The sequence below is a fragment of the Phodopus roborovskii genome, unplaced genomic scaffold (genome assembly GCF_943737965.1).
Source record: "Phodopus roborovskii unplaced genomic scaffold, PHOROB, whole genome shotgun sequence".
Lineage (NCBI taxonomy): Eukaryota > Metazoa > Chordata > Mammalia > Rodentia > Cricetidae > Phodopus > Phodopus roborovskii.
In genome coordinates this window covers 37,379,468-37,406,506 of record NW_026125295.1, presented here as the reverse complement: position 1 = coordinate 37,406,506, position 27,039 = coordinate 37,379,468, and the positions used below count along the sequence as shown (strand labels likewise).

Here is a 27,039-nt window from a genome sequence, read left to right as displayed (position 1 = left end):
TTTTCTTTAATTTCTTTCTTTACAGACACCAAGTTCTTGCTATATAGGTCTTTCATTTGTTTTGGTAAGTGTTACCCCAATATACTTTATGTTGATTGTGACTATTGTAAAGGGTGATAAATCTTTGATTTCTTTCTTAGTCCCTTTGTCTTCTGTACAATGTAGAGCGAAAGGTTTTTTTTTTGTTTGTTTGTTTTTTTGTTTTTGTTTTTGTTTTTTTGAGCTTATCTTGTATCCTGCTAGTTTGTTGAAGGTGTTTGTAAGCTGTATGAGTTCCTGGTAGAGGAACTCATATCATCTGCAAATAGAGAAAGTTTGACTTCTTTCTTTCCAATTTGGATCCTTTGATCTCTTTTTGTTGTTTTATTGCTTTAGCTAGGACTTCAAATATAATGTTGAAGAGATATATATAGAGAGGGCAACCTTGTCTTGTTTCTGATTTTAGAGGAATCGCCTTAAGCTTCTCTCCATTCAGTTTGATGTTGCCTGTTGGTTTACTGTATATGGCTCTTATTATGTTTAGGGATGTTTCTTTTATTTATTATCTCTCCAAGACCTTTATCATGAAAGGTTGTTGAATTTTATCAAAGGCTTTTTCAGCATCTAGGGAGATGATCATGTGGTTTTTCTTTATTAGTTTGTTTATAGGGTGGATCACGTTGATAGATTTTCATATGTTAAACCATCCCTGCAATCCAGGGATGAAGCCTACTTGGTCATGGTGAATGATTTCTCTGATGTATTCTGGAATTCGGTTTGCCAGTATTTTATTGAGTATTTTTGCATCAATGTCCATCAGGGACATTGGTCTGTAGTTTTCTTTCTTGGTTGTGTCTTTTTGTGGCTTGGGTACCAAGGTGATTGTGGCCTCGTAAAAAGAGTTTGGTAATGAACTTTCTGTTTCTGTTGTGTGGAACAATTTGAGGAGTATTGGTATTAGCTTTTCTTTGAATTTCTGGTGGAATTCTGCACAGAAGCCATCTGGCCTTGGGCTTTTTTTGCTTGGAAGGCTTTCGATGTCTGCTTCTATTTCGTTAGGGGTTATAGGTCTAATTAAGTTGTTTGTATGTTCTTAATTTAATTTTGGTAAGTGATAGTTATCCAGAAATTTGTTATTTCCTTTGAATTTTCAAATTTTGTGGAGTACAGGTCTTCCAAGTATGACCTGAAAATTGTCTGGATTTCCTCTGTGTCCATAGTTATGTCCCCTTTTCGTTTCTGACTTTGTTAATTTGCATGTTCTCTCTCTGCTTTTTTTGGTAGTTTGGATTAAGTTTTGTCTATCTAGTTGATTTTTTGGAAAAACCAACTCTTTGTTGCATTGATTGTTTGTATTGTTTTCTTAGTTTCTATTTTATTGATTTTAGCCCTCAAATTGATTATTTCCTGGCATCTACTCCTCCGGTTGAGTTTGCTTCTTTTTGTTCTAAGGCTTTCAGTTGTGTTATTAATTCTCTAATGTGACTATTCTCTGTTTTCTTCATATGGGCAGTTAGTGCAATGAATTTCCATTGTAACACTGCTTTCAAGGTGTCCCATAACTTCAGGTATGCTGTGTCCTCATTCTCATTGAATTTTAGGAAATCTTTCATTTTTTTCTTTATTTAATCTTTAACTCAGGTATGAATCAATTTTGAATTGTTCAGTTTCCATGAGTTTTTAGGTTTTCTACGATATGTGTTGTTGTTGGAATTCCAATTTTAATGTATGGTGATCTGATAAGATACAGGGGAGTCTTCCATTTTTTTTTTTTTTTTGTTTGTTTCTGTTGAGTTTTTTTATTTTGCCTAGTATGTGGTTGTTTGTAGAGAAGGTTCCTTGTGGAGCAGAGAAGGTATATTCTTTTATGTTTGGATGGAATGTTCTATAGATATCTGTTAAACCCAGTTGAGACATAACTTCTGTTAGTTCTTTTGTGTCTTTGTTAAGTTTCTGACTGGTGGTGAAAGTGGCAAGCTGTTGTCTCCCACTGTAAGTGTGTGAGGTTTTATGTGAGCTCTGAGGCTCTGAGTTTTAGTAGCATTTCTCTTAAGAATGTGGCTGCCTTTATATTTGGGATGTAGATGTTCAGAATTGAGACTTTGTGTTGATGGATTTCTCCTGTGATGAAATCAAAATGACTGTCTTCATCACTTTTGATTAATTTTGGCTTTAAGTCTAAATTGTTAGATATTAGGATAGCCATGCCTGATTGCTTCTTGGGTCCATTTGATTGGAAGATCTTTTCCCAGCCCTTTACCCTGAGGTAATGTCTATCTTTGAAGCTTAGATGTGTTTCTTGTATGCAGCAGAAGGATGGATTCTCTCTTCATATTCATTCTGTTAGCCTGAGTATTTTTTATAGGTGCGTTAAGACCATTAATGTTGATGGAAAGTAAGTACCATTGATTTTTAATGCTTCTTTGTTTTAGATTTGTTCTTGGCAGTGGTATTGTGAATATATTTGTTCTGCTTTACCCTTGGGTTCTGGTGAAGTGGGATTATCTGTTGCCTATGTCTTTGTGAGCATAGTTAACTTCCTTGGGTTGGAGTTTTCCTTCCATAACTTTCTGTAGGGCTGGATTTGTAGATACGTATTGTGAAAATCTGGCTGTATCATTAAATATTGTTTTCTCCATCTATAGTGATTGAGAGTTTTAAAATTTTTATTATTTAATATGTCCTGATTTAAAGATGTAAATGATTATTTGCTGAAGACTCCCCCCCACCCAGAATTATGGTTTAGGAATTTGCACCTTCAGAATTTTTGATATAAGGAATCTAGACCATTCCAGATTTTATCATTTGGAATTATGGTGTTTGCGAATGTAATATATGGGCTAAACTCATTTTTAAAATATTAAGTTTTGTTCAGAAAGATTATCTGTGTTTCAGTGTAATTATTTAGCATATGAAATTTGTCTATAAGTCATTTTTCAGATATTGGTGAACAAAATGTTTTTAACTTTTATGATATATCAAAATACAAGAAGGTATCAGAAGGTATTTTTATTCTAAATGGAGATGATTATATCATGTTATTCAGTAGAAGATAACTTTAATTGAAAAGATAAATAGTATGTGAGACTTGACACAACCCAGACATAGAGCAGAACTCTGTTGCTTTCAGTTTCCATACTTCAGTTTCTGGGAACAGTATGCTTTGAAGGTAGATCGAATAGGATCCTTTGATTCTTTGAGTGATCACCATGCTTTACTGTATGTTTCTTTTTCCAGGTGACTCATTAAAGTTTCCTGAGTTTTCCACCTCCCAATTTATATAATGCTATGCTCATTTGTTTCCAGCTAGATATGTGATATAAAACTATGTTTAATGAACCTTCTATGTAACAATTGCTAAAATATACTTTATTGGGAATGGCATCATTTCTTAGGGTGCAAAAGAAAAGAACTTGAGTTGATTTTCAAATTATATTTCTATTCCAGTTGAATATTAATGAGAACTTTACATTATTATGAAAAATGAGGAAATAAGACCAGTATTAAACAATTATTTACTAATACTAGTGGTTTACATAAGAAAACTAAGTATTTTAAATAGCATTGCTCATAATATAGAGATTGAGAATCAGGGTCTCCCATTGGAGTAATGCATTTCCAGAAGGATCAAAGCAGATAGCTTAGCGATCATTTTGCAGTGATTCCAAGTATAAGAAAATCTTATTCCATCAATTAGATCCTCTTTTTCATCTTTGCTGAGAACAAGAGAAGAGCAATATTACTCCATTCTAGACTTAAACCAAGAGTTCTTTTTGACAGAATAACTTAGATTATTGGAGATTACATGAGCAGATTATTAAATATTTTCTGAAGACCCTGAAAATGGAATCAGTTTTTTGTTTCTTCAGAGGGTAATCTCCAATTAAATCAAAGAAAATGCCCTGACCTCTTATGATTCCTTCATGTGGCCTGTCCAACCTTTATTAGTGTTCTGGAAAAATAAATATTTAATAAAGATGGCAACAAAAGTAATAGCTCATAACAAGGCATGTGCATGAGATGCATTTGGGACATGCCATTGAATTATGTGTAATATTATGTCTATGTAATTGTTGCTTTGGGTTTTAAGAAAAGGAACTATAATTCCCCTTTATTAGTGCCATTCATCTGTCTTTTTATAGAACATAATATCACTTTCAGATCCTGAAATTAGTTTCTGTGTTAATGTTTCTGCTGCTCTTTGAAACTATCTAGACATGCCATGATCGATACTTCAATGACAGGATAACAGAAGCAATGCTTGGGGAAATATGTATGGCAAATGTGAATAGATTATACACATATATTTACATAAGTGTGCTTGTGTTAGTGGACTTCTATGACATGAGATAGAAAGGCTTGTTTAGATTTATATTCTAGTCCATCATTAACCTTGTTGACTGGGCCTGTAAAGTGTATCTTTACAGCAACCCATGTCATAGGCAAGAGGTTCACTTCATGACAAGGGAGCAAAAGAGAAAGGAAAAATGAGAGTATCATAATTCTGTCCAAGGGCATACCCCAATAACATATACCTCCCAGTAAAAGATCACTCATAAAGGCTCCATCACATTCCCAAGAGCATCAAGGAGTATAGCAGATGTCTTAACACATGAGCCTCTAGGGAATATTTAACGTACAAACTATAGCATTCTACCCCTGACTCCAGGATGATTACGGCCATCTTGTAATGTAGAATTCATTAACTATATATTACCAATTTCCCAAATCTTAACCTTCAAGGGCATTTATAAGTCCAAGCCAAAGATCTCCTGTAAGATTCAATGCAAACTACTTAGCTATGAGCTTCTGTACAAAACCCAATGAAATCACATACTTATATGACAAAGAGTAAACATTTGTATTTCAAAAGAAGGAATGAGAAAGTAGGAAGGATAATCACACTTAAGCAAGCCCAAAATCTAAGAGGATAAATATGAAATTTCACAGCCCCATTTTAATTTCTGTGTAACTATAACAGAATATGAGCTCTCAAACTCTTTGGTAGTTATGTACCTATGGCCTTTCTGTTTGCAACCCACTCAGCCATTGTCTAGGCTTGCTTTGTCCAGCATCCTGGCCATTCTGCTTATGTGTGGGTCAGGGATTGCTGGGCCATCTGAATAGGTAGCTGAAGGATATGGCATCTGGAGGCTGTCAACAGCTGTCTCCATGGCGTAGGTGACAGTGATTCAGTGCATGGGTATCTAGGTGGTACATCAGTGCCTTCCAGAGAAGACAAATTATATCATCTTTGTTTATCTTCTTTCTGAAGAGAATTATTTACTGCCAATGTTATGCCTGGCAGTAAACTAAATTCAGGTAGAAAAATGTGCAAAGGTACTATCACATATTGTAAAAGTGCAAAGAATGAATGAGCAGTCATATTATGGCAGACATGGTGTTGGAATTTACCTCGGCTTTTTTAAGTGTATCATGAAGATCTTGACAATAAAAATTAATAGAGTAGCATAAGTCCAGACACACAAATAGCAATCAATGAAGTAGTTCTATTGCAAACATTAACGAGTTATGGTTCTTCATGAAAAGTAGACAGTTAAGGTCCTTTATTAAAAACTTCAATGACTCATATAATGATATTTTTAGTTCATATTTTTGTAGTCTTCACTTCCATTCACATAGTTAATTATCAACCCTGTACATTCAGTGAAAATGTATGATCTCCATGTAATAAGTCACAATAATAGACTTTATAGGCTGTAACAAGGACTGTGAGAATTGCCTAAGCCCCCTATCTTTGCCTACATCATCCACACCTTTTCCATCAAGTAAAAGCTGACCTTCTGCATGTTTGGTGTTATAGATGGCTTAGATATCAGTTGTCAAGTTCAAATATAACACATGGATTGTCAAATCATTCGGTATAACTTGTTTATTCAAAACAAAAGTTAATTATTGGGAATTAAAATTAACTAGGCTTCCTGTAGTTTAATCCCCTAAGTCTGGCAGCTCTATTTGTATAATTCAATAAGAATTTACTTCTTTCTAAACTCTGCTACACAAATTTACAAAAAAAAAAAAAAAGTAATTTACTAATAGCATGTGATTTGACAACAGTGGAAATATAAGGTCTGCCAAATATGTGACTTATGTTGATGGATGCTACTGAATGTGAATTAAAGTGAGCTAAATTAATGCATGCTGAGCAAGTCTGGCTGGGATATGTTGCCCACTCTCAGATGTGGAATCTCATTACTGTCCACCACATCTTCCCAGGTGAGAACAGACAGGAAAAGATGGTTTTAATGAGTATAGAGGTGTACTTGGCAGATGGTTCAGCATTTTTTGATGCCAAACTACAAAAGTTGCAGTTAACACTTGACTAAATCTCCAAATCTTCCTCCAGGCCACCTGTTAGTGACTGTGGAAGCCAGGATCTGGAATCAGGGTGGTAAATGCTGTGGAATAAAGAACTAGGAGCAGTTTATCTCAGTTACCTATGACTGGACTTATCTGTAGGCTGGCTGTGATCCAGAGAACATAATTGGTAAGAGTTTGATTGCACAAGTGTTAATGTTTGTTAACCCAAAAGGAGATGAACAATGCATCTGTTTAGTGCTAGAGAAGAGAAGGGAAGGCATCCAGTCCATAAATGTAAGAGGATTTGTTTAGGCATCAGAGTGAAAATTTCTAACTAAGCTATTATTTCATGGCATTAAAATTAGTAGAATGCAGACATTGTAGGCTTTTTAGTATTTCTCAGTAAATGGAGATATTTTATCTCTCACCTACTAGTTCTCAAATAAACACTCAAAGACTTAATATTAATGATAACTTTTTTTAGCCAATGAATCAAGCATATTAATAACTAGCTCTCACATTTACATTAACTAATTTCTATTAATCTGTGTATAACCACCAGACCATAGTTTACCAGTAATGCTTGGATATCTTTCTCCTTTAGTGGCTAAATGGCATTTCCCCGACTCTGCCTTCTTCCTTTCTGTTTCTGTTTGGATTTTCCACTTGTCCTGCCATAAACCAAAACAGCTTTATTCAGCAACCAATGAAAGAAACATATATTTGCAGTATACAGAAGGACATCCCACACCATTATTCCTTAGTTACTTCTTTCAAGGGGAAATGCATGTCATGGCTGTATATCTTTAATTCTTAATAATCAAACATTAGTACATGAACAAATCATAAATTAGAGTGGAAATACTTGCCAATAGGTTGTTTTTCTTTCAAATGTCTACCAGGGATCTTTGTTTTTGTTCACATCTTAGTGCTGTACATGTTTCCTTTTTCTTTTGTAACTATCTATGCTCTGTCTCAAAATTAATGGATTGGAATGTATCTCCTTGACTAGATCTCTGTCTGTAAGAAAAGACAGAGGAAAAACCACTAGAAATCAGAACTGGTCCCATTGAAATTGATTATATGATTGAGTATTCAAAATATTTAATTGAAGCTTAGTTGTCCTGTAATTTTCTTGTAAAATTGATGAGACTGTGTAAATAGACGCCACATACATCATTACATTGTTTACAGCTGCATCTCAGTTATTGGAAACTAATTTGTTTAAGTGAATACATGTATTCAGTAGTTTGGTATTTACTTAACAATACATTCTGGCATCAGATTGTTAGGTACTCTGGGTTTCAGTTTTACTTGTGCCAGTTCTTTGTAGTGAGACCTTGATGAGTGCTAACTTAGCTGTTATGATATGATAACTTATTGTGGCTTTAATTTTAATTTGTCTGATGCTTAGAAATGGTGAGTGTTGATGATATTTGGGTTTTTTTCCTTTTTCTTATTAGTTTTTCTTATTTTACATATCGATCCCACTTCTCTCTCTCTCCCTCCCTCCCATGCCCCGGACTCCCCCTCCCATCTCACTCCCCCTTTCTACATAGGGATGATGATGCCTTCTAGGAGGGATCATCAAAATCTGTCAAGTCATTTGGAGTAGGGTCTAGGCCCTCTCTCCTGCCTCTAGGTTAAGGGAGTATCCCTCCTTCAGGGATGTGCTCCCAAAGTACTTTTTTGCACCAGGGATACAACCTGGTTCCACTGTCAGAAGTCCCTTGGACTGCCTAGGCCTTCTAACTGAGACCCATATTCAGAGGGTTTGCGTCGGTATAATGCTCATTTCCCAGCCATCAGTCAGGGGATCCATGAGCTCCCCCTTGTTCAGGTCAGCTGTCTCTGTGGGTTTCTGTAGCCTGGTCTAGTCCTCCCTCCCTGCATTTTCTTGCTATTACTAATAATGCTGCCATGAACATGTTTGAACAGATGTCTTTGTTACATGAATGTGGATCATTTGGGTATATGCCTTGGTATTTTTATATGCTGTTTTGTAACTGGAATGCCTTTGTTTAATAAATGTCTGTTCTAGTTCTTTCCATATTTAACACTTATTTGATTTTATCCCATTAACTTTGAGTCCCTAGGTTATGGTTATTAGTTCCCATCTCATGTATTGCTTACAAATGTTTTCTCCATAAGGGAAGGTAAAGAATGGTATCTTTATTGCTCTGTACAGAAGTATTTTAGATTTTGTTTACTTGTTTTTTAAATCCTATTTGCCTGCTTTTATTTTCATTGTCCATGTTTTAAGTCAGTTCAAGAAATGTGTACTAGCTGAGACCATGAAACTTTATTCTTGTTTCCTTCTTTTGTAGTTTCAGGTACTAATTTTTAAGTATTCAGTTCATTTCAGTTTTTACATTGTTTTTCATTCTTCTCCATGATATCTGTTTTCCTTAACAATATTTGGTAAAGAATATTTTCATACTATGTGTGTTGGCTAGCTTTGGTTGTCAAGTTGATGCAATCTATAATTTCTTGGAAAGTGATTCTTAGTAAAGGACTATCTACATTTGAGTTGTCCTGTAGGAATATTCATGGAGATTAGTAAGTTATGTAGCAAGATGGTCAGCACCACTTGTATAACAAGAGAACTCTGTAAGAGCAGTGAAATTCACTGAGTGCAAGAAAGCATATATCCTAGTTTGCTTTCTGTTACTGTGATAAACCCGATGACCAAAAGTAATTGAATAACAATGTATTTGTTTCTTAACTACAGCTTATAGTCTGTCATAAAGGAAAGGAATGGCAAAAACCAATGGCAGGAACTTGGAGTAGCATTACCATGGAGGAACACTGCTTATTAGCTTACCCACGACTCACGTAGCTTATTTTTTATGCAATGCAGGACCACTCTCTCAGGGTTATAAAGTTCATAGTGGTGTGGGCCCTCTCACATCAATCATTAATAAAGAAAATGCCATATAGATTCGCTTAGGAGCCAACCTGAAAGAGTTGTTTTCTCCATTGAATTTCCCTCTATCAAATACTGCTCAGAGCAGGACTCATTCTCAGGAGCATAGTGTGTGTGTGTGTGTGTGTGTGTGTGTGTGTGTGTGTGTGTGTATGTGTGTGTGTGTGTGTGTGTGTGTTGCCTTTGTTTTTAAAGTAAAGAACATGGAGTTGGGTCGGTTGAAGGGAAGAGGATCTAGGAGGAGGATTGGGGGGAAGAGAAAGGATATGAGGAAAATATATTGTTTGAAATTGAAAAAAAAAAACAGACTAGAGATGTGACTAGAGATGTGACTAGTGGCTACATGTTTCACTCTGCCTTGATTTCTTCAAATGGTGACTGTGACCTGGAGTTTTAAGCCAGCTAAACCCTTTCCTCCTGTCTAGTTGGGGTTTCTATTGCTACAATAAAATCCCATGTCCAACAGTTACTTATGGGAGGAAAGGGTTAATTTTGCTTATACTTCTGCATCAAAGTTCAACTTGGAAGAAAGTCAGGACAGAAACTCAAGCTGGGCAGGAACCTAAGGCAGCAGCTTATGTAGAGGCCCAGGAGGGTTTCGGCTTGCTGGCTTACTTCTCTGCTTTCTTCTGCTTTCATGCGCCATGAGCTGGGCTCTCCCACATGAATCACTAACTAAGAAAATGCTCTAAGGGATTTCCTACAGCATCGTCTTATGGTCTCAGGTGATGTCAAGTTGACATAAAACTAGCTAGCTAGCACATCCCCTAAGTTGTCTTTTGTTAGTTTATTTTTTTTAATCACAACAACAATGAAACTAGGGCAGTGAGTAGTCACTGACCATAAGTGTGCAAGTTTATTTTTTGATTTCCTGTTATATTCTAGTTATCAATATGTCTCATATTCTTCAAAATAATATGCTGTTTGTTTCACTGTAGCCTTAGTTTTAAAATAAAATCCATCCCTTTTATCTGTTTATATAAGATGCAATACTACAACGTGGGTGTGAAGGTTAGAGAGGAGCTGTTAGGAGCAAGTCTTCTCTGTCTCCTGTGTGTGTTTTGGAGACCAAACTCAGATAATTAAACTTGGCAGCAAACCTTTGTACCCACTGAGCCATCTCATTGGCCCTACCATAAACTTAAATATCTGATAGACTCTATTCTGCTTTGTCTGAATTGCTTTTGTAGATTGATATAAATTTTAAGTTGCTCTTTTTTTTTAATTCAAGTGTAGAATAATGTTGGAGTTGTGATCAGAATTACATTGAATTTTTGTATTGCTTTGAATAGTATGAATAATTTACAGTATTCTTCCAGCTCTTGAACATGAGATATGGTCTATTTCTTTGCATCATCTCCTATTTCTTTTGCCAATGTTTTATAGCACTCAGTATATAGATCTTCAACATTTTTTTGGTTAAATTTCCACAGACGTATTTTCTTTTATGACATTATAAATGGGATTCTTAACTTGTTTGTCAGAGTTTCATTAAATCATCTTTCTAATTCATAAATTGTATAGTGTATGTATATGTGTGTGTGTGAGAGAGAGAGCACACGTTTACTGTTTTTCAGGTTTTCTCTATATAAGACTTACTAGTCTCTTTTCTCCATTCTTTTTGAGTGCACTTGTCATAAACTACTTCACTTTTTAATCCTACAGTGGCCTTTTCTTGTTTGGTTATATCTTCTTATTGTTTAAAGGACACTTCTGCCTCCTTATTTATTTTTATTTTTAATGTATATGAAATCCGTAATTTTAAATGAGGTGTTTTTAGTGTATTAAAATATGGCTCTAGAGAATTTTCATTTTTGTGTACACTTACAAAGTGGAAAGATTTTTCAAAAGACTTACTATTGAAATTATTGGTTCTCACTGCCTAGAAAATATTAGAGAAGGTGTCCAATAAAAGCTAGTTCAGTTAGCTTGCTGAAGACAAACCCTGTAGTGTCAGGAACATCACAGCAAAAGTGAATTGGGAGTAGCTTTTTACCAGAGTTTGAGCTTATGCTGTGAAAATTACGGGAAAGATTAAGAAATGGAAATTGGTTTCAGAACTTGTTATTGTCATGAGCAGGGACCAGTTTATTAAGTGAATATGTCTGTAAACTTTGTCCAGGAGATTAAAAGAACAAAGGTGGCCTCAATAGTCATCATTATAAAAAGCTGACTTCTGCAGAGGAAGGACTTGCTCTTCAATTCTATAGCTATGCCATGGACTGGCTGCATACAGTGATAGATACATTTATTCTCTAATAGGAATATCATGGTCCACTTAGCACCTGGGGTTTCTTTCTTTCTTTGTTCCTTCCTTCCTTCCTTCTTTCCTTCCATCCACCCTCCCCCCCTCTCTCTCTTTCTTTCTTTCTTTCTCAGAGTATAATCCATGCTCAATGTACATGTGTTGTCTTAATGATTAATCCATTTCTATTAATCTAAGTATTTCCATGTGGTCTTATCTTACCAGAGAGAGGGGCCGGCATTCTGCTCTCTCCAGTTTCTCCATGTTGACTCCTCCCTACTTCTTCCTCTTTCCTCCTTGTCTCCTAGGCCCCCCCCATCTTCCTTTCCTTTCTTTTCCTTTCCTATTGGCCAACAGTGCTTTATTCATTAACCAATAAGAGAAACATATTTACAGAATGACATCTCCCATTATCTCCTCTTTTCTGTCTAAACTAAAAAGAAGGGTTTTAACCTTAGCATAGCAAAATATATCACACAAAAGTTATCAAATAAGAACCACAGTTAGCAATATTTAGTCCATTAACATTTAATAAGACTTTAAGAAAATATTCTATCATCTATGCTATCTTTGTGAGTCTAAAGTCTTACATGTAACTTATCTGAAATCCTATCTAAGGAAAACTAAAAGCTAACTATCTGTCTTCAACTCCTTCAAAGACCACAGAAGGATAATATATAAACTCTAGAAATGACAGAGACTACTCACCTGGTCAGTCATCTGAAGTTCTTCTGTAATGTTCCATCTTAAGCCCATAGGCCATAGTGTGTCTGGTAGACTCCTCAGCAAAGCAAGAAACTTTAAATTGTCCACCTGTATTGGCAGTTTGTCAGTTACTTTTCTCTGTGTCCTGCAGACTGTCTGGCAGACTGTTCCTTGAAGCAGGAACCCTGTAGCAATGTCCATAATGTATCAGAAGTCACATTCCTGGGGTCCTGCATGTCTCATTTATATAACATGATGTCAAACAGTCCGGACAGAGCAGCATCTTGTCCAAATTGCCATATTGAAAGCAAACTCCATAATGATGTCCATTCTTATGATCCCCCATGACAGTGTCCTTTACCAGCAGGAAGTAGTTTGGAAAGAACGGCGCGCAAATTCCCAAATATTGTTTATAAATGTTTGTTTTCATTTAAATGGGGTTGGTTATAAATAGTTAATGAACACAATCAATATCTTTAAAGGTAAAAAGGGGATTGTGGTATAAAAATGGATACTTTGCTTTGGAATGGATTTTCATTTATTCATATAAATTTAAGGTCTATTTGGGGATATGTATACTTCTCTTGTTTAGGTATTGTGTTTACAAAGCTCATTTAAAAATAATATATAATGTAGTATAGATTATAGGTAATTACCTATGATAGTCTAAACTTAGAGTTAAGTTAGTTAGGATTTCAAGATACACAGAGATGTATTTTAGATAAATAGGCACTCTTCAAACCTTTCAAAGACCTACAAAATATGGCATTAAAAATGATTTAGGGTTTTCTTGACAACGAGGCACAACTGCTCCTGGCAACACCACCAGCATCAGAAAAGAAGTTGTCCATATTCTTAATCTGTCCTCATATGCTCTTCAGGGGGAACACACTGTAAAAGTCATCTCTGCTTTACAGAATTGGATGTCTTTTCCAAATGAATTCAGGACCATTTATTTTTATGCTAAAAACAATCTACTCTCTTCATAGTTAGAACTATCCTTATTTCCTTTTCTATAAGCCAGAGCTTGGGGTGAGAGCACACACCTTTAATTTCAGCAGTCTGGAGGTAGAGACAGGTGTAGCTCTGAGTTCAACCACCTTGGTCTACAGAGGGAGTTCCAGGGTCGCCAGGGCTACACATATAATATATACATATTATATATGTGTGTGTCCATATAAATAAACAATGACTTTTATTCATTTTAAAAAGCTTTTTTTTTATCAAAATATACTTCTTTTAAGAGGAAGACTTAATTTAATCTCAGATGGATCATAGCTGATTCTTTTAAAATGTTTAGCCACTCATTGTGTGTGTGTATGTGTGCATGTGCGTGCGTGCGTGCATGCGTGTATGTATATGTGTGTGTGTGTGTGTGTGTGTGTGTGTGATTCAGTCCTATTTCAAGTGTCTTAAATGTAGCTTTAATTTTAAACAAATGAATAGTTTTATTTTACTAGTAGTGCTCTGGATTCTTGATTCCTTGACTGCTCTAAACAGAGAGCCATCACCTTGACCCTTAGATAACATCTGCATGTAAAATCATGGGAGATGATATAGCACTTTCCTGAGGAGATTAAAAGCCTTCCCTTATTTTATCAGTAGAACACATGCATTTAAAACTGCTGGATCTTCTTGGGTGTTGTTATACTCAGAACCCAAAACTGTGCTTCAAAAAATAATAATAATCAAATGTGGCTTCATCTGACACTGAACAGAGACTTGTGGTCATTCTTCTTGATGCTGTAGAATGATTATTCCTTTTTTCATTGTTGCCATGTAATGAATCACTCTAAAATTTGTCCCTTGAAGGTGTAATTTCAACCCTTTCAAAGTGGTTAGCATCCATGGAACATTCACATACTAAGAAGAGTGAAGAACAAGAAGACCCCATACACAAGCAATAGTAAGGAATATTAGAGTAGGCTCCATGGAATTTCAAACTAGAGGTTTCTAAAACGACTACAATTACAGTCATCACATAATTCATTTATACCACACTGTCTTATGAAAGCAGAGTAGATGTGCATGCATAATTTAGTTAAATTTATTTAGCCTTTAAGGAGAAAGCATCATATTTTCAGGAAACTGAATGGAGACCATCATGTTAAGCAACATAATACCTACCAGATTTTCTCTTCTGAGAAGACACTAGATTTTACAAATCTATTGAAAGGAAGAAAACCAGCTGTGGCTTCAGAGTTGCCCAAGTTCCTAGAGTTCTCTGCAGGGTTTTTTACATCACATTGAAGCTGCTGAATTCTCTGTGTTCCACTGAAAGAGATTATGAGAGGTATAACATTTGGGAATGTATACTGGGCCAGGCCTGGAAGTAGTGTGGATAATACCTTCATTTGTTGACAAATGTCTTTTCCAAACAAGCTTAACTTCTAATGAGTGAAAATATTCCCAATATGTTATTACTACACATCACTGAATAGATATAATAACATATAAAACTGCAGTGGTGCCTTTGGATTTAGGTTGAATAATAGTTAATATTTTGGGTCTGATCAAGTAAAAAGTAGAGTCTAAGTATAGCCTGAATATGTGAACAAATAATAACATTGAAGATAAAGTACATGTAAATACTGGCAACAATTGTGAAAACAAGTGGAAATTGAGTGCTAATTCTGGCCACATAAGTCAGGAGTATTTATCATTTGCAACATTGCCAACTCCACATGATTTATGAACTATTTTTAAAAGATCACTTGGAATCAGATTACAAAATTTACTCTTATTTGTTCCAAATAAGAATGTGTATGCTTAGCAAAGTCAAATGAATTGGATTGGACTGAGTGTGTGTCAGGCCACACTGAAATGGTAAAGTTTAAGTTTAAAATGGCTAATAATGATTTAAATATCTACTTGATAACAATGATTTTTAAATTTCTGTAGCATAGGAAAAAAACATTCATAGTCCTACAGACATGAGAAGGGGAAAATAAGTGGACATTACAATGGAAAAGACTAGATTGCTTGCAGACATATTAAGAGCAAGAAGTGACTGATGGGGACTTACTCTAGAACACAGGCATCAAGGGCAAAACAAAGCAACATTTTGCAACTACAGGAAAGAAAGGTCTACTGACTCCATAATGTCAGTGAGAAAAGAAGTAGTAACCTGTTTGTGTTAATAAAAATGTCTTGCTCATAAAATATTAGCCTCATACTTCAAGTGTTCAACACAAGTGACATGAAGGGTATTAGAGAGATGCCCTGAAGGGCTCTGTGCCAGTGGTATATATCGTGAGGGCACATTCAGAAATTAGTTTTAGCCTCTGGTGAACAATAAATCTGCCTCAGATCAATAGAAATCAACTCATGAACAAAAAGAAGGGAAGACCCGGATGATATGAAACAAAATTAGATAAAGCCCTGTGAGTAAGGAAATCTGTACAAGGCACCTCCATACCACTCTTCTGACATAGCCTCTCAGCCTGTCTTCTGCCAGGGATTTATTTCTACATGCTGTGTGAGCTCCTAATTCCAAATCTGACTCTACTGTTTCCTTGATACCTGAACGTAGTAGCTATTGATATTTAGACAAGCAAACATCACTGTCCCTTCCTATAATTACTACCATTTTTCCCTTTAGACAAGCAAACATTATTAGCCCTTCCTATAATCACTATCATTAGCACAATGGAGAATTTAAATGAAATAACATGATTCCCACAAAATCTTTCTTTCAAAGCAAGGGTAAACATGTAGAAAAGAAGGTACATTCTCTTTCCTCCCACACATGTCATTTCACATCTTCCTGTGGAAAGGATTCCTATTTTTAATTCTTTATTTTGGCATGCATGTATGCCACTGCAACATATGCATGCACTGCCTTCAGAGTCAGAAGAGGGCGATGGATCCCATAGGGACAGGGTTGAAGGTAGTTGTGAGGTGCCATGTGGATGCTGGTAAGTGAACCCAAATCCTCTGGAAGAGCAACCAGTTTTTTTTTAACCATTTAGTTGTCTCTCCACTTCTCCCTCCATTTTTGTTTTTCTGAATAAATTAGTAGACTTAATAGATTCAAGTAGGAGAATCTATTGTTCAATTTGCTTAAACCTTCAGTCTTATGCCAAGACTCCCAGCTGCCCTGTGTGTGCTAACCCTGATGCTTGAGTTCAGTTTCTGTTATACATTCTTATTTTAAAAAGCATCATGCCTGTATTACTAATTTTTAGAAATCATAATTTATACATGTATGTATGTATACATGTATGTAACCAATCATCAGCCTCAGGTCAAGAAAGTAAATAGCCAACACCTGGACTCCATGTTACCAATTTTGTGTGTGTGTGTGTGTATGTGTGTATGTGTATAATTTTGACTTTTATTCTATGACTTTTCTTCTTTCCTTCCTTAAAATAGTTACATTGCCTTGTGTTACTAAAGAACTAAAGAATATAGTTTAGCTTTTTTTTGCACATTATATAAGTTAAAATATGGGGTAGATAATCTCTAACAACTTCCTTTGCATTGTATGTATATCTGTTGGGTATGTATCTATTGCTAAATTTTTCTGGTGTATGTAGGTGTGTGTGTGTGTGTATGAGAGAGAGAGAGAGAGAGAGAGAGTACAAGCACAATGCATGGATATAAACATGTGCATGGAGTTGTTGTTTGGCCTTATGGTCTGTATTTACTGTTTTCATAATATTTTTAATTGAAATAGAAGTACATCAGTTTCCCCTTTATTTTCCTCTCCTCATTCGCTCCCTGATACTTTCTTTCAAACCCCTATCATTAACCTGTAGTGTCAAGTTGATAGCTTATTTTTCTTTATTATGGTTGTATATGTACGTATAGGTACAATTATGTAAGCATGTATGAATCTATGTAGTTGTAAGGCACAACACACACATTTGTGTTTCTGAATCTATTTTAGTATTACGTCTCTGGCTTTAGGGCTGACAACTCTGCATTGTACAACCACTGAAGTCCCTCATTCCTGGGAAAGGATAGTTCTCTCACATTAGTCATTAGTTAGTTGTCTATTGTTCTTTGTCTAAGATAGGAACCTGTGAAATTTCCATTTGTAGTTACTTTCTTAAATACTTACACAAGCAGCATTTATTATAGCTATTCTGTTTTATGTAAAATGTACATCTATATTCTATTCATTTCTATTACATATTTGTTATCCTTAGTGTAAGCAATAATCATAACTATAAAGCTAGGTCTTTTCATACTTCATGGTTATGGTTTAGAGAAATTTCACTTAAACTTAAATGTAAGAATTTATCTCTTGACAGTATCTTGAATCTTTTTGAATGGTTTAGCCCCCTAAGTATAGGAACAGAAAATTTGTCTGAATGATAGAATATGTTGAGGTCATACATGTAAGAGATCTAGAATGTGGCTCATCCTTTTCTCTTCCAGAGAGGAAAGCCAAAAGAAGTGATAAGAGCCATTCTTTTTATGGAAGTAGTGTCTAGATAAGATTTGGATTTAGAATACTGTTTTTTTTTTCTTTTTTATTTATTCATTTATTTGTCTATTTTTGTTTTGAGATTTTTTTATTGTTTCATTTTTATTATTTGTTTTACTTAAATTAAAACCAATCTTATTGGTGAACTGGAATTGATTTGAGATTTTATAAGTCCTTCCATTACCATCATCTGATAACATGATCCCATACTAACAGTTTAGTTGGTAGCTCCTCAAAATTTTTTTTATTCAAGAATTTTTATTTCCATAATATTTATTTATTTATTGTTCTTTGCTACTTTATTCTTCACCCATTCTGTGTCCCAATTAAGCTCAATTTGCTTTTTATTTATGAAACTTACTTTTCCCATGTCTTTGTTTTCTCACTGTTCAATTATTGTGTTACCAACCCATCCAACAAACATTAATCTTGAGATATGCTGGCCTTTGATGTAAACTGAATTGAAATATGAAACTAAATACAAAACCATTTTAAAATAGGGCCAAGCATGGCAGTACATGCCTTTAATTTCAGCACTAGAATAACAGAGGCAGGAGGATCTCTTCAAGTTCAAGGCTAGACTGATCTATGACGCAAGTTCTAGACTAGCCAGGGCTGCATTGTGAGATCCTGTTTCAAAAATATTTTAAAATAGATGAACATAAGTAAAAGGAAGAAGGCCCTTGGACAATGTGATGCCCTTTGTTATGATTCCATTACTGATGAACTGACTCATATTTCACACATTGATTCTCCTTTGTGAAGAATAGTTCTGCTAGATACACGAAATTATATTTAATAAGTACTCTGTTAAGGTGTTATGCTTGTAGTAGATCATTGGAGCTTTCATTGTTCTGCTGAATAAATATGTTGTCAATCTTATTACAATTTTCTTTCAATATTAACAATAGTTCTTTTATCTGTGAGATTTATTGTTCATTATACCTAGAAAGTTTTCTTCCTTAATCCTTCCATGATTTCCCTTCCCTTGTGCCCTCCTTGCCACACTGCCTTTTTTTCTTTATCAAGGACCAACCCCACAGATGTGTACATTCTAGACCATTCTGCCATGTACTGTACCACTGAGAAATTGAGTTTCACCTTGTGCTCTCCTTTCACCCTCCATCAGTCTCTCCTTTGCCTTCCTTCCATTTTTCAAACTCTGAATAAGATGTAACTTGGGATTCTGTTCTGGCTCTCTTAGCCTCTCTCCATATACCACAGATATTTTTCCTCATCTAGCTGATTTCTTTTCCTTTATTTTCTCAGTTTACTTCCTTCCCCTTTAATTTCATGTCTATTTCATTGACTTAGTTAAACGTTTTGTCTTCTATTTCTCATTTACAGTTGTTTTTGCTTTTATAGTGCTGACCTAAGTTTGACCCCTGGGAGCCATACATGAAAATAAAGAACTACCTCTCACAAGTTTTCCACTGACCCTTGCTTGTCCATTTAGCACATTTTTACACACACACACACACACACACACACACAGAGACATACAAACATGTACATGCACAATAAATAAACAAAAATAAATAAATGAAAATAACTAACAAAGAAGAACTCAGACTGTCAGGTATGTATTTTCTCCCCATACATATAAAGAAAAGTTCTCCACCTTGTTCTGTCTCCTGTAGAAGTGGAACACACAGAAAATCCTTAGTTCTCCTATCCTTCAATGTTCACTTACCACCTTTTAAATCTACTTGTTTGTCTGTCGATTTGTCTTCTATTAACTGTGGACTTAAAAATCAGGTTTTTTTTTTTTTTACTCACTTTATTCACCTAGTCTAAACTCAAACTTTCCACTTCAGAGCTCTGTCATACATTTAAAACTTTTGCCTGATCAAAAAAAAAAAAAAAAAAAAAAAAAAGGGAGAAAAAGAAAGATAGTGGTGGTGTACACCTTTAATCCCCGCACAAAGGAGGCAAAGATAGGCAGATCTCTGTGAGTTTGAGTCTAGTCCAGTCTAGGACAGCCAGGACTGTTACACAGAGAAGCCCTGTCTTGAAATCCAAAAGAGAAAAAAACAAAACTTTTGACTGTTACTTAATATCGCAGTACCTAAATAACACTACTTTTTTCACAGTTTGTCTCAGTACTAACCCAGAAATATGCTAACATCTTGTTCTTCCCCAGCATTTACCTTAGAAATAAGTCTTAAGAAGCTGCAATTAAATATTAAGATGTGATAGGAAATAGAATCTCACTCAATATTGTTTGTAGTTCCAGGTGCAGCATTACATCGCTCAGAGTCTATTAACCCTAGGAAGTTGCAGCCTTTTGAGAAAGTCTATTATATTGCTACTACTATCAGAAGTGAACAGCTTTGTGGACCACCTGGGAGCCATCAATCAGGTATGTGCAACTTGAAGCTATAACTTGTTAACTTGAGCTTAACACAACTATCAGCTTTTGACTTTTTTCTTTATCTTTTTTCTGTCCTTTATTGATGTATTGATTTGGTGCTATTTCACTTGTAGCATTAACTCTAATACATGTGAATATTTTTGCTTAATGGAATTATACAAGGTGCTTCAGCCAGTGGGGGTTTTGTATGTTTGTGGGTATGTATGTATGTTTGTTTGTTTTGTAAATAAACCCATCTTGTCTTCTTCACTGGCACACCTCTACCAACGTTCCATTGTTCTTAGCAAAGGAATGTTTAGATGAATAGACTTAAATATCCCCAATTGTAATATACATTGCAATGGTGAGGGGGCAATGGTGGACCTGAGAGGATCCTAAATAGAGAATGGTCCTTCTACCCAATTGCCTGAGAGAACTTTCTAGCTGAATTTGAAATGCCATTATCAAGCTATACAAACAGGTCTCTGAAGTGGGATAGTGGGCATCAGCATTGCAGAAGCATGCCTGGGAATTCCACTATGCAGCCTAGACTTACCCCCCAGTGCTTCTAGCCTTTTACCTGTACAACCTTTTCATGTTGCCTCTGAAAAACATATAGGAATACAAGCCATTCCCAGATTCTGATCTTGATACCTGATGTTACATGTGTTTACCCTGTAGTTGCTTCATTATTCTTACTATCTCTCTTGTACAATTTAGAAAGACTATTAAAAAAGAAATCAGAGATAAGTTGGCATATTTATGTGAAAGTGAAATAAATTCAATAACTCAAATATATCATAGCTTTAAATTGCCTTTTAGCTAAGTATTTACCTCTGACTTCTCTACATTTAATGGAATGGTCTCAAAACTGTTATTATAGTCTTGTTCAGAGGATGATATGGTAAAATCTAGTCAGAAATTGTTTAGGTGATTCTGAGAAATAAGTTTATAAAGTCACTGTGACAAATCAAAGGAGAAATAAATAAGTCAAGTTGACTATTGCAAAAAGACCAAAATGATGAAATAAATGTCTGGTAGTGTTTGTACAAATTCCAATGTCAAAGAACTGGTCATAGTAGTTTACAAGCTCCCAAAGTACTTCCTGTCAAAGGAACAACTTAAATAAAAATAGATTTGAGTGGTATCAGCAGAGACTAGCAGAGCACAAAGGAACTTGACTGTTACATGTAATAAGATGTTTCCCAGGGATTCTGGGGAAACAAGATAGGTTTGCAACTTAACCAAAGACTGTGTAGAAAGTAAGCTTAATTGAATTGAATTATTTATTTGGAACATGAGGACAAGTTGAGAAGCCAAAATTTCATGTTTTTAGTTTAATTTAATTTTGAAGTAGCATCATTCTTCTTTTCCAGCTCATAGATATGGAACCAAGTCTTAAATCACTTAAGACACTTGGCCATCACTGCAGAAGAACATCTGCAAAAGCCATAATTTAAACTTAGGTGTTCTGTTATGCTACTGTAAGAAAAAGGGGGTTGGAGAGATGGGTTAACAGTTAAGACTACTTATGGTTCTTGCAGAGGACCCAGATTCAGGCTCAAGCAGCCATCAGGAAAAGCACTTGTGTGGACAGAGTTTGCATTTGGCTATGCTGACCTTGAAGAAACATTGAAGTGACCTAAATGTGGGCTGATGGAAATAAGAGACAATATTTGAAAAGAGCTCTTAGCTGATTCACAGTTGGATACCTGTCTTCTAGACAACACTAGAAAAACAAAGTCAGTAACATGCCTTTAATGTCTTCTCTCTAGACATGTAAAACAACAGGGATGTATAACAAATGACCTTTAGGGAAAAAAATGAGTTAATAGAAATAAACCCCAAAGAGTGTCTGAGAAGATGACTCAGTGACTAAAACCAACATATGCTCTTCCAGGGGACCCTGGTTCAAATCCTAGTAACTATAATGCAGCTAAAATGAGGCAGCAAATCCTAAGTGATGCAATAACCTCTTCCACCCACGTAGGGCACTGTACACATGTGATACATAGACACACATGCAAATGTTGGTGCACATAAATAAAATGAAAAAAAGTGATGAAAGGTAATGACATTGTTAGTTATTATAAATGTGTTATGATAGTTTAAAGATATCTATTACAAATATGTTGAGTATCTTAAAGAATATGAGAATGAAAATAAGAAAATGGAAGATTTCAGAAATAATATTGCAAGCAGTATATCTATAAATAAAGCAGTGAAAACCTAAATAAATATAAAAAGAAAGGAATCCTTAGCAGTTAGCTTGATTATTTACATTAATTACATATCCCTTAGTTGCCAGTTTGCAAAATTAACTGAACATATAGAATATTTTAATATCATTTAGCAAGTTAGGCTGTGGTACTTTTGGAATAATATAGGCCACATTATCATCACTTATACTCAACATGGTCATGCAGATAGAAAATCTAAAATCATTTTCTATGGCTAATGATCTGTTAATAATTCCTCATACATAAAGCCAATTGATTTTATACTTAGACTTTAAGATAATTCCATTGGGAAGATTGGGGCAATGCTCATTATGATAATGGGGTACATATTTGAACAGTCTTTGTAAAAAGTTGCTATATTAGTGGTAAGAAAGAACATGAATTATTCAGGACAACAGGAAGGTAGACTGGATAGGATTGCTAATACAAAAAAAACTAACAGTACTGAATTTTTAAATTGTTATTGGGACTGTAAAAAGGCAAACACTTTCTCAGAAAGTTAAACATTCTCCTAAACCACTATTTTGCCACACAATTCAATAACTATGTTTACATTTTAAAAATTTACATGAATGTTAGTTTCATCTTTGTAATATTTTGATATAAATGTCCCCAATAGGCTCTGGTATTTGAACAATTTTAGTTGCCAGCCAGTGATGCTGTTTGGGAAGGTTTAGGTAGTGTGCCCTTGCTGGTGGAAGTATGTCACTAAGGACAGTTTCAGAGTTTAAAGCCTCACACTTCCAGTTTTCTGTGCTTTTTTGCTTTCATTTGAACCTGTGAGCTCTCAGCTACATGATCTTGCCTGCTTTTTCTCCATACCTCTCTGCTATGATGGGCTCTTATCCCTTTGTTCATTGGAGATGGAGTTTTCCTGTTCCACAGCCACTCTCAATCAATTATAAAAGCTCGAGCTATAACTCAGGCTTGTTACTAGCTAAATCTTACACTTAAATTAACCCATATTTCTTATCTATGCTTTGCCACATGGCTGGATGTTACCTCTTTTTTTACACATCCTGCTTTCTTGGCAGCTGGCTGGGGTCTCTCTTGACTCCACCTTCTTCTCCCCAGAGTCCTGTGCTTCTGAATGTTTCACCTATACTTCCTGCCTGGCTATGGTCCTGTCAGCTCTTTATTAGCCAATGAGAGTAATACATACAGTACACAGAAAGATTATTTTCGCAAAAGATAATAGAATTTGAAAGCATTATATTGAGTTAAAAGGGAGAATGAAATATCCAGGAAACAGAAATACTTAAATGTATCAGCTATAAGATTATAGATAATAAACCATTGTACACATCTAACACTCTTCCAGTATACACATGATTAAAAAACTGTCTTCAAAATTTCATAGACTCTAAAGTATTACATGACAAAATATTACTGTTTAAATTTTGTATATTTTATGAGTGAACACCTGTGGCTTTTGCATTATAAATATTTTATATTGAAGAGAAAAATTCCCCTTAAGTATCAGAAATATGTTGATCAAAGATGAAACTCCAAATTTAATTGCATTTTTTCCAGAAATGTTTTTCTCCTTAGATGCAGTTCACAATGCCATCTACTAAGCATGATTTTGGGAACAGTAGCCAAACTATTAAAATGAAAAGTACATTTGGAATATTGATAAGGATCGGAGAGATCTGAATTCTGAGTAGCATATTCATATTCATATTAAATAGTTTAGAGACCTAGTATTTACAAAGTACATAAAATTTCTACAAGATGACAGTCTTAATATTTAGAATAAAAGCATAGTAGGAAACAAGCTCAAAGCTGTGTTGTTTATTCCTTTTAGATATCTGTTTTCTTGTTAATTAAAATAAAACTAAGCAATTTATTAATAAAAGTAGTCATACAATATTCTGAATATAGCATTTTATGCCATTATATAAAGCTAACTATTTTTTTATATATCTGGATAAACTATACCAACAAAATAAGTATTTTAATAAGAGACACTGAGAAAAAAATAATAATAGCCATAAATCTAATCAAGAAACAGCTGGCCAATTTCATATGAGAGTAAAACTATATTCTTTCAAATTTACTAATTATTAATGTTTTAATGATACTGCAGATCTAAGAGCCTTGGCTCAATCACAAGTAAGTTAATTGATCATTTAAAATATCATTTATATCAATCTGCTCAAATAGACAAACTAAAGATTATGGGACCTTGGCATGGGCTTTTGCGTTTTTATTTTATTTTATTTAAAATGACCTAGGAGAAATTTCTGGTGACAAGTCTGATTTATCACACAAGTACATTTCTCCCTTTCCAATATTCCTATGTAAACATCATTCATTGTGTATGAATAGAGCAAGGCTCGAATTTCCCTAAATTCAGAATTAAAATGAAAATATAAAAAAAAATATATAAATCTCTATATTTTCTGAAAGACTGTTTAAAACTGTTTTCCATTGCCCCCCCCAAAGAAATTCATCAGTCAGTTCAATGATCAAAGGAGCTAAATGGTCTCTGGATTGTTCATCACTTACATACTAGGTTGTTTGTTTTATTTTATTTTTACATTTTTTGAGAATGTTATACATGAGTACTATATTTCATCATTCACTACTCCAGTTCTTCCCATGATGTCTCTCTGTTTCTCTAATTCATGACTGCCTCTACTTTTAAAATTATCAGTATTATTATCATTACTATTATTATTAGGGGTGTGTGTGTGTGTGTGTGTGTGTGTGTGTGTGTGTGTGTGTGTGTGTGTGTATGTGTGTGTTGAGCAGCTGTGCATTTCTGAATTTCTTTGATGATGTCCATTTACTCCAGAATGAAGTTTTTCAAGTGGTGGAGGGGTGTGATGGAAGATCTAAGGAAGTAACTTGCTTGGTATATGGTAAATACGATAGGATAGGTTATGGCTTGCTTCTTAAGTGTCTCTAAAAAACCCACATGCTGTCAGTTTGCTCCCAAATGTATTGAAACAATGAGCCTTGGGATGTGATTGACTCTTTAGGGCTCTGTCCTGATAAAGATGTTGATTTATTTGTGTATTTATAGTTTTGTGCTGGCAGTTATTATCTTCATGACACATGCTAGAGACTCTTGGAAAGAGGAAATTTCAATTGGAGATGTCTGTGGGGGCATTTTATTTTTTATTGATGGGAGACTGCAGCCCACTATGAACCTTGTAGCCCTTGAGCCTTGACCTTGGGATGTGTGGCTGAGTAAGCCACAGAGCAGCCCAGCAGGGGTACTCCTCTATGTCTCTGAATGAGTTCTAGCCTTCTAGTTCCTATTTTGAGTATTTTCCCTAATGCCCCTCCATGATGGTTTAGATCAGGATGTGCCAACTTAATAATTCCTCTCCTCCCCTATCTGCTTCTGGTCCTGATTTGTCACAGCAATAGAAAGAAAGCAGAGACATGTTTAATGGGTATGGGGCAGAAAACTCAGAAATCATGTGGTAAAATAAATCTATCTCCTTAACATTGATTTTTCTCTGCAGTTCCCCCCACCCCCGCCCAGTGATAGAAGTCTAATGGAATGAACTGTTTTTCTTATGTGCTATAAAATGTAGAATACAGCATTAATTGGTCTATGTGGATATAATGTAAATGTCATCTAAAATGTGTTCAGGATATCGGGGAGCTATGATTATAAGGTGCCTAGTTGCAAATGACATATTAACACTAATACTGATACAACCAGAATAGAAATCATATGGAGCTTACTCAGAAAACTAAAATGAGAACTTTTGTATAACTAGACATACTCCCTTTGGTCATGTATAAAAATGACTTTATATAATACCACAGAAATAGTTATACATCCAGGTTTATTGCTGCAGTTTTCACAATGGCAAGGGGATGGGACCATCCTAGATGTTCAACAGCAGATGAATAGATTATGAAAATGTATTGTAGGGGCTGGAGCAATGGCTGGGTGGTTAAGAGGACTTCTGCCTCTCAGATGACCTTGGCTTGGTTACCAGTATGCTTCTTGCACTGATTGTACTACCACTTACAGGGGACACATTATTCTCTTCTGACTTCATATGTCACCAGCCTCTCACACATTGCATGTGCACATATAAAGCCCAAACATGTACTATATGCTTAAAAACAAAGAAAAGTATTTTTTAAAAAGAAAGTGTATTACAAAAATATGAATAGAATTTTATTTAGCTATAAAGTAAAATGAAATTTACAAAAACATGACCAGAACTTGTAATTATTATGTTCAGTGAAGTTGCATAGAACGACAAATTCTACATGTTATTTCCTATACAAAAACGTGTGTGTGTGTGTGTGTGTGTGTGTGTGTGTGTGTGTGTGTGTGTGTTTGAATAAATGGCATGGAGTTAGAGAGAGGACCATGAGGGGGCGCCTAAAAGTTTTAAGGAATGGAGGTATGGTAATAGAGCACTTGTGACATGAAAGTATTATATAAAGAGGACTTTATAACATTAGAAAGATACATGGGTATGAGGAGACAAGATATAAATTAGGAGAGGTTCAATAAAACTATATCACATCTGAAAATGACACAATAAAACCAATTACATGCAGGTTAACTAAAAAGAACACACATAAACAAAACCCAAACATGTAATTAATACCTTTAGTAATATGTAGTTTCTTCTGGTGGTGGATGCATGCATACACACACACACACACACACACGCACACGCACACACACACACACACACACACACACACACATATATATATATATATCTTTCCAAGTACCATTTATTGGAAAGATTTATATTTGTCACGAACATGTTTTGATAACTTTTGTCAACAATTGAAGGTTCATACTATATAAATGTATTCTTGGATCCTTTATACTGTTCCATTGTT

General features: G+C 35.0%; 1 protein-coding gene across 1 annotated transcript in view; it reads left to right on the top strand.

Moving 5' to 3' along the window:
* The window catches only part of Mei4 (meiotic double-stranded break formation protein 4), a 122,762-nt gene that overhangs the window by 44,972 nt on the left and 50,751 nt on the right, over window positions 1-27,039 (top strand). The window contains exon 3 of the mRNA XM_051173918.1: window positions 19,841-19,972. Within this exon, the coding sequence (XP_051029875.1) occupies window positions 19,841-19,972 (132 nt within the window). The remainder of the gene's footprint in view (window positions 1-19,840; window positions 19,973-27,039) is intronic.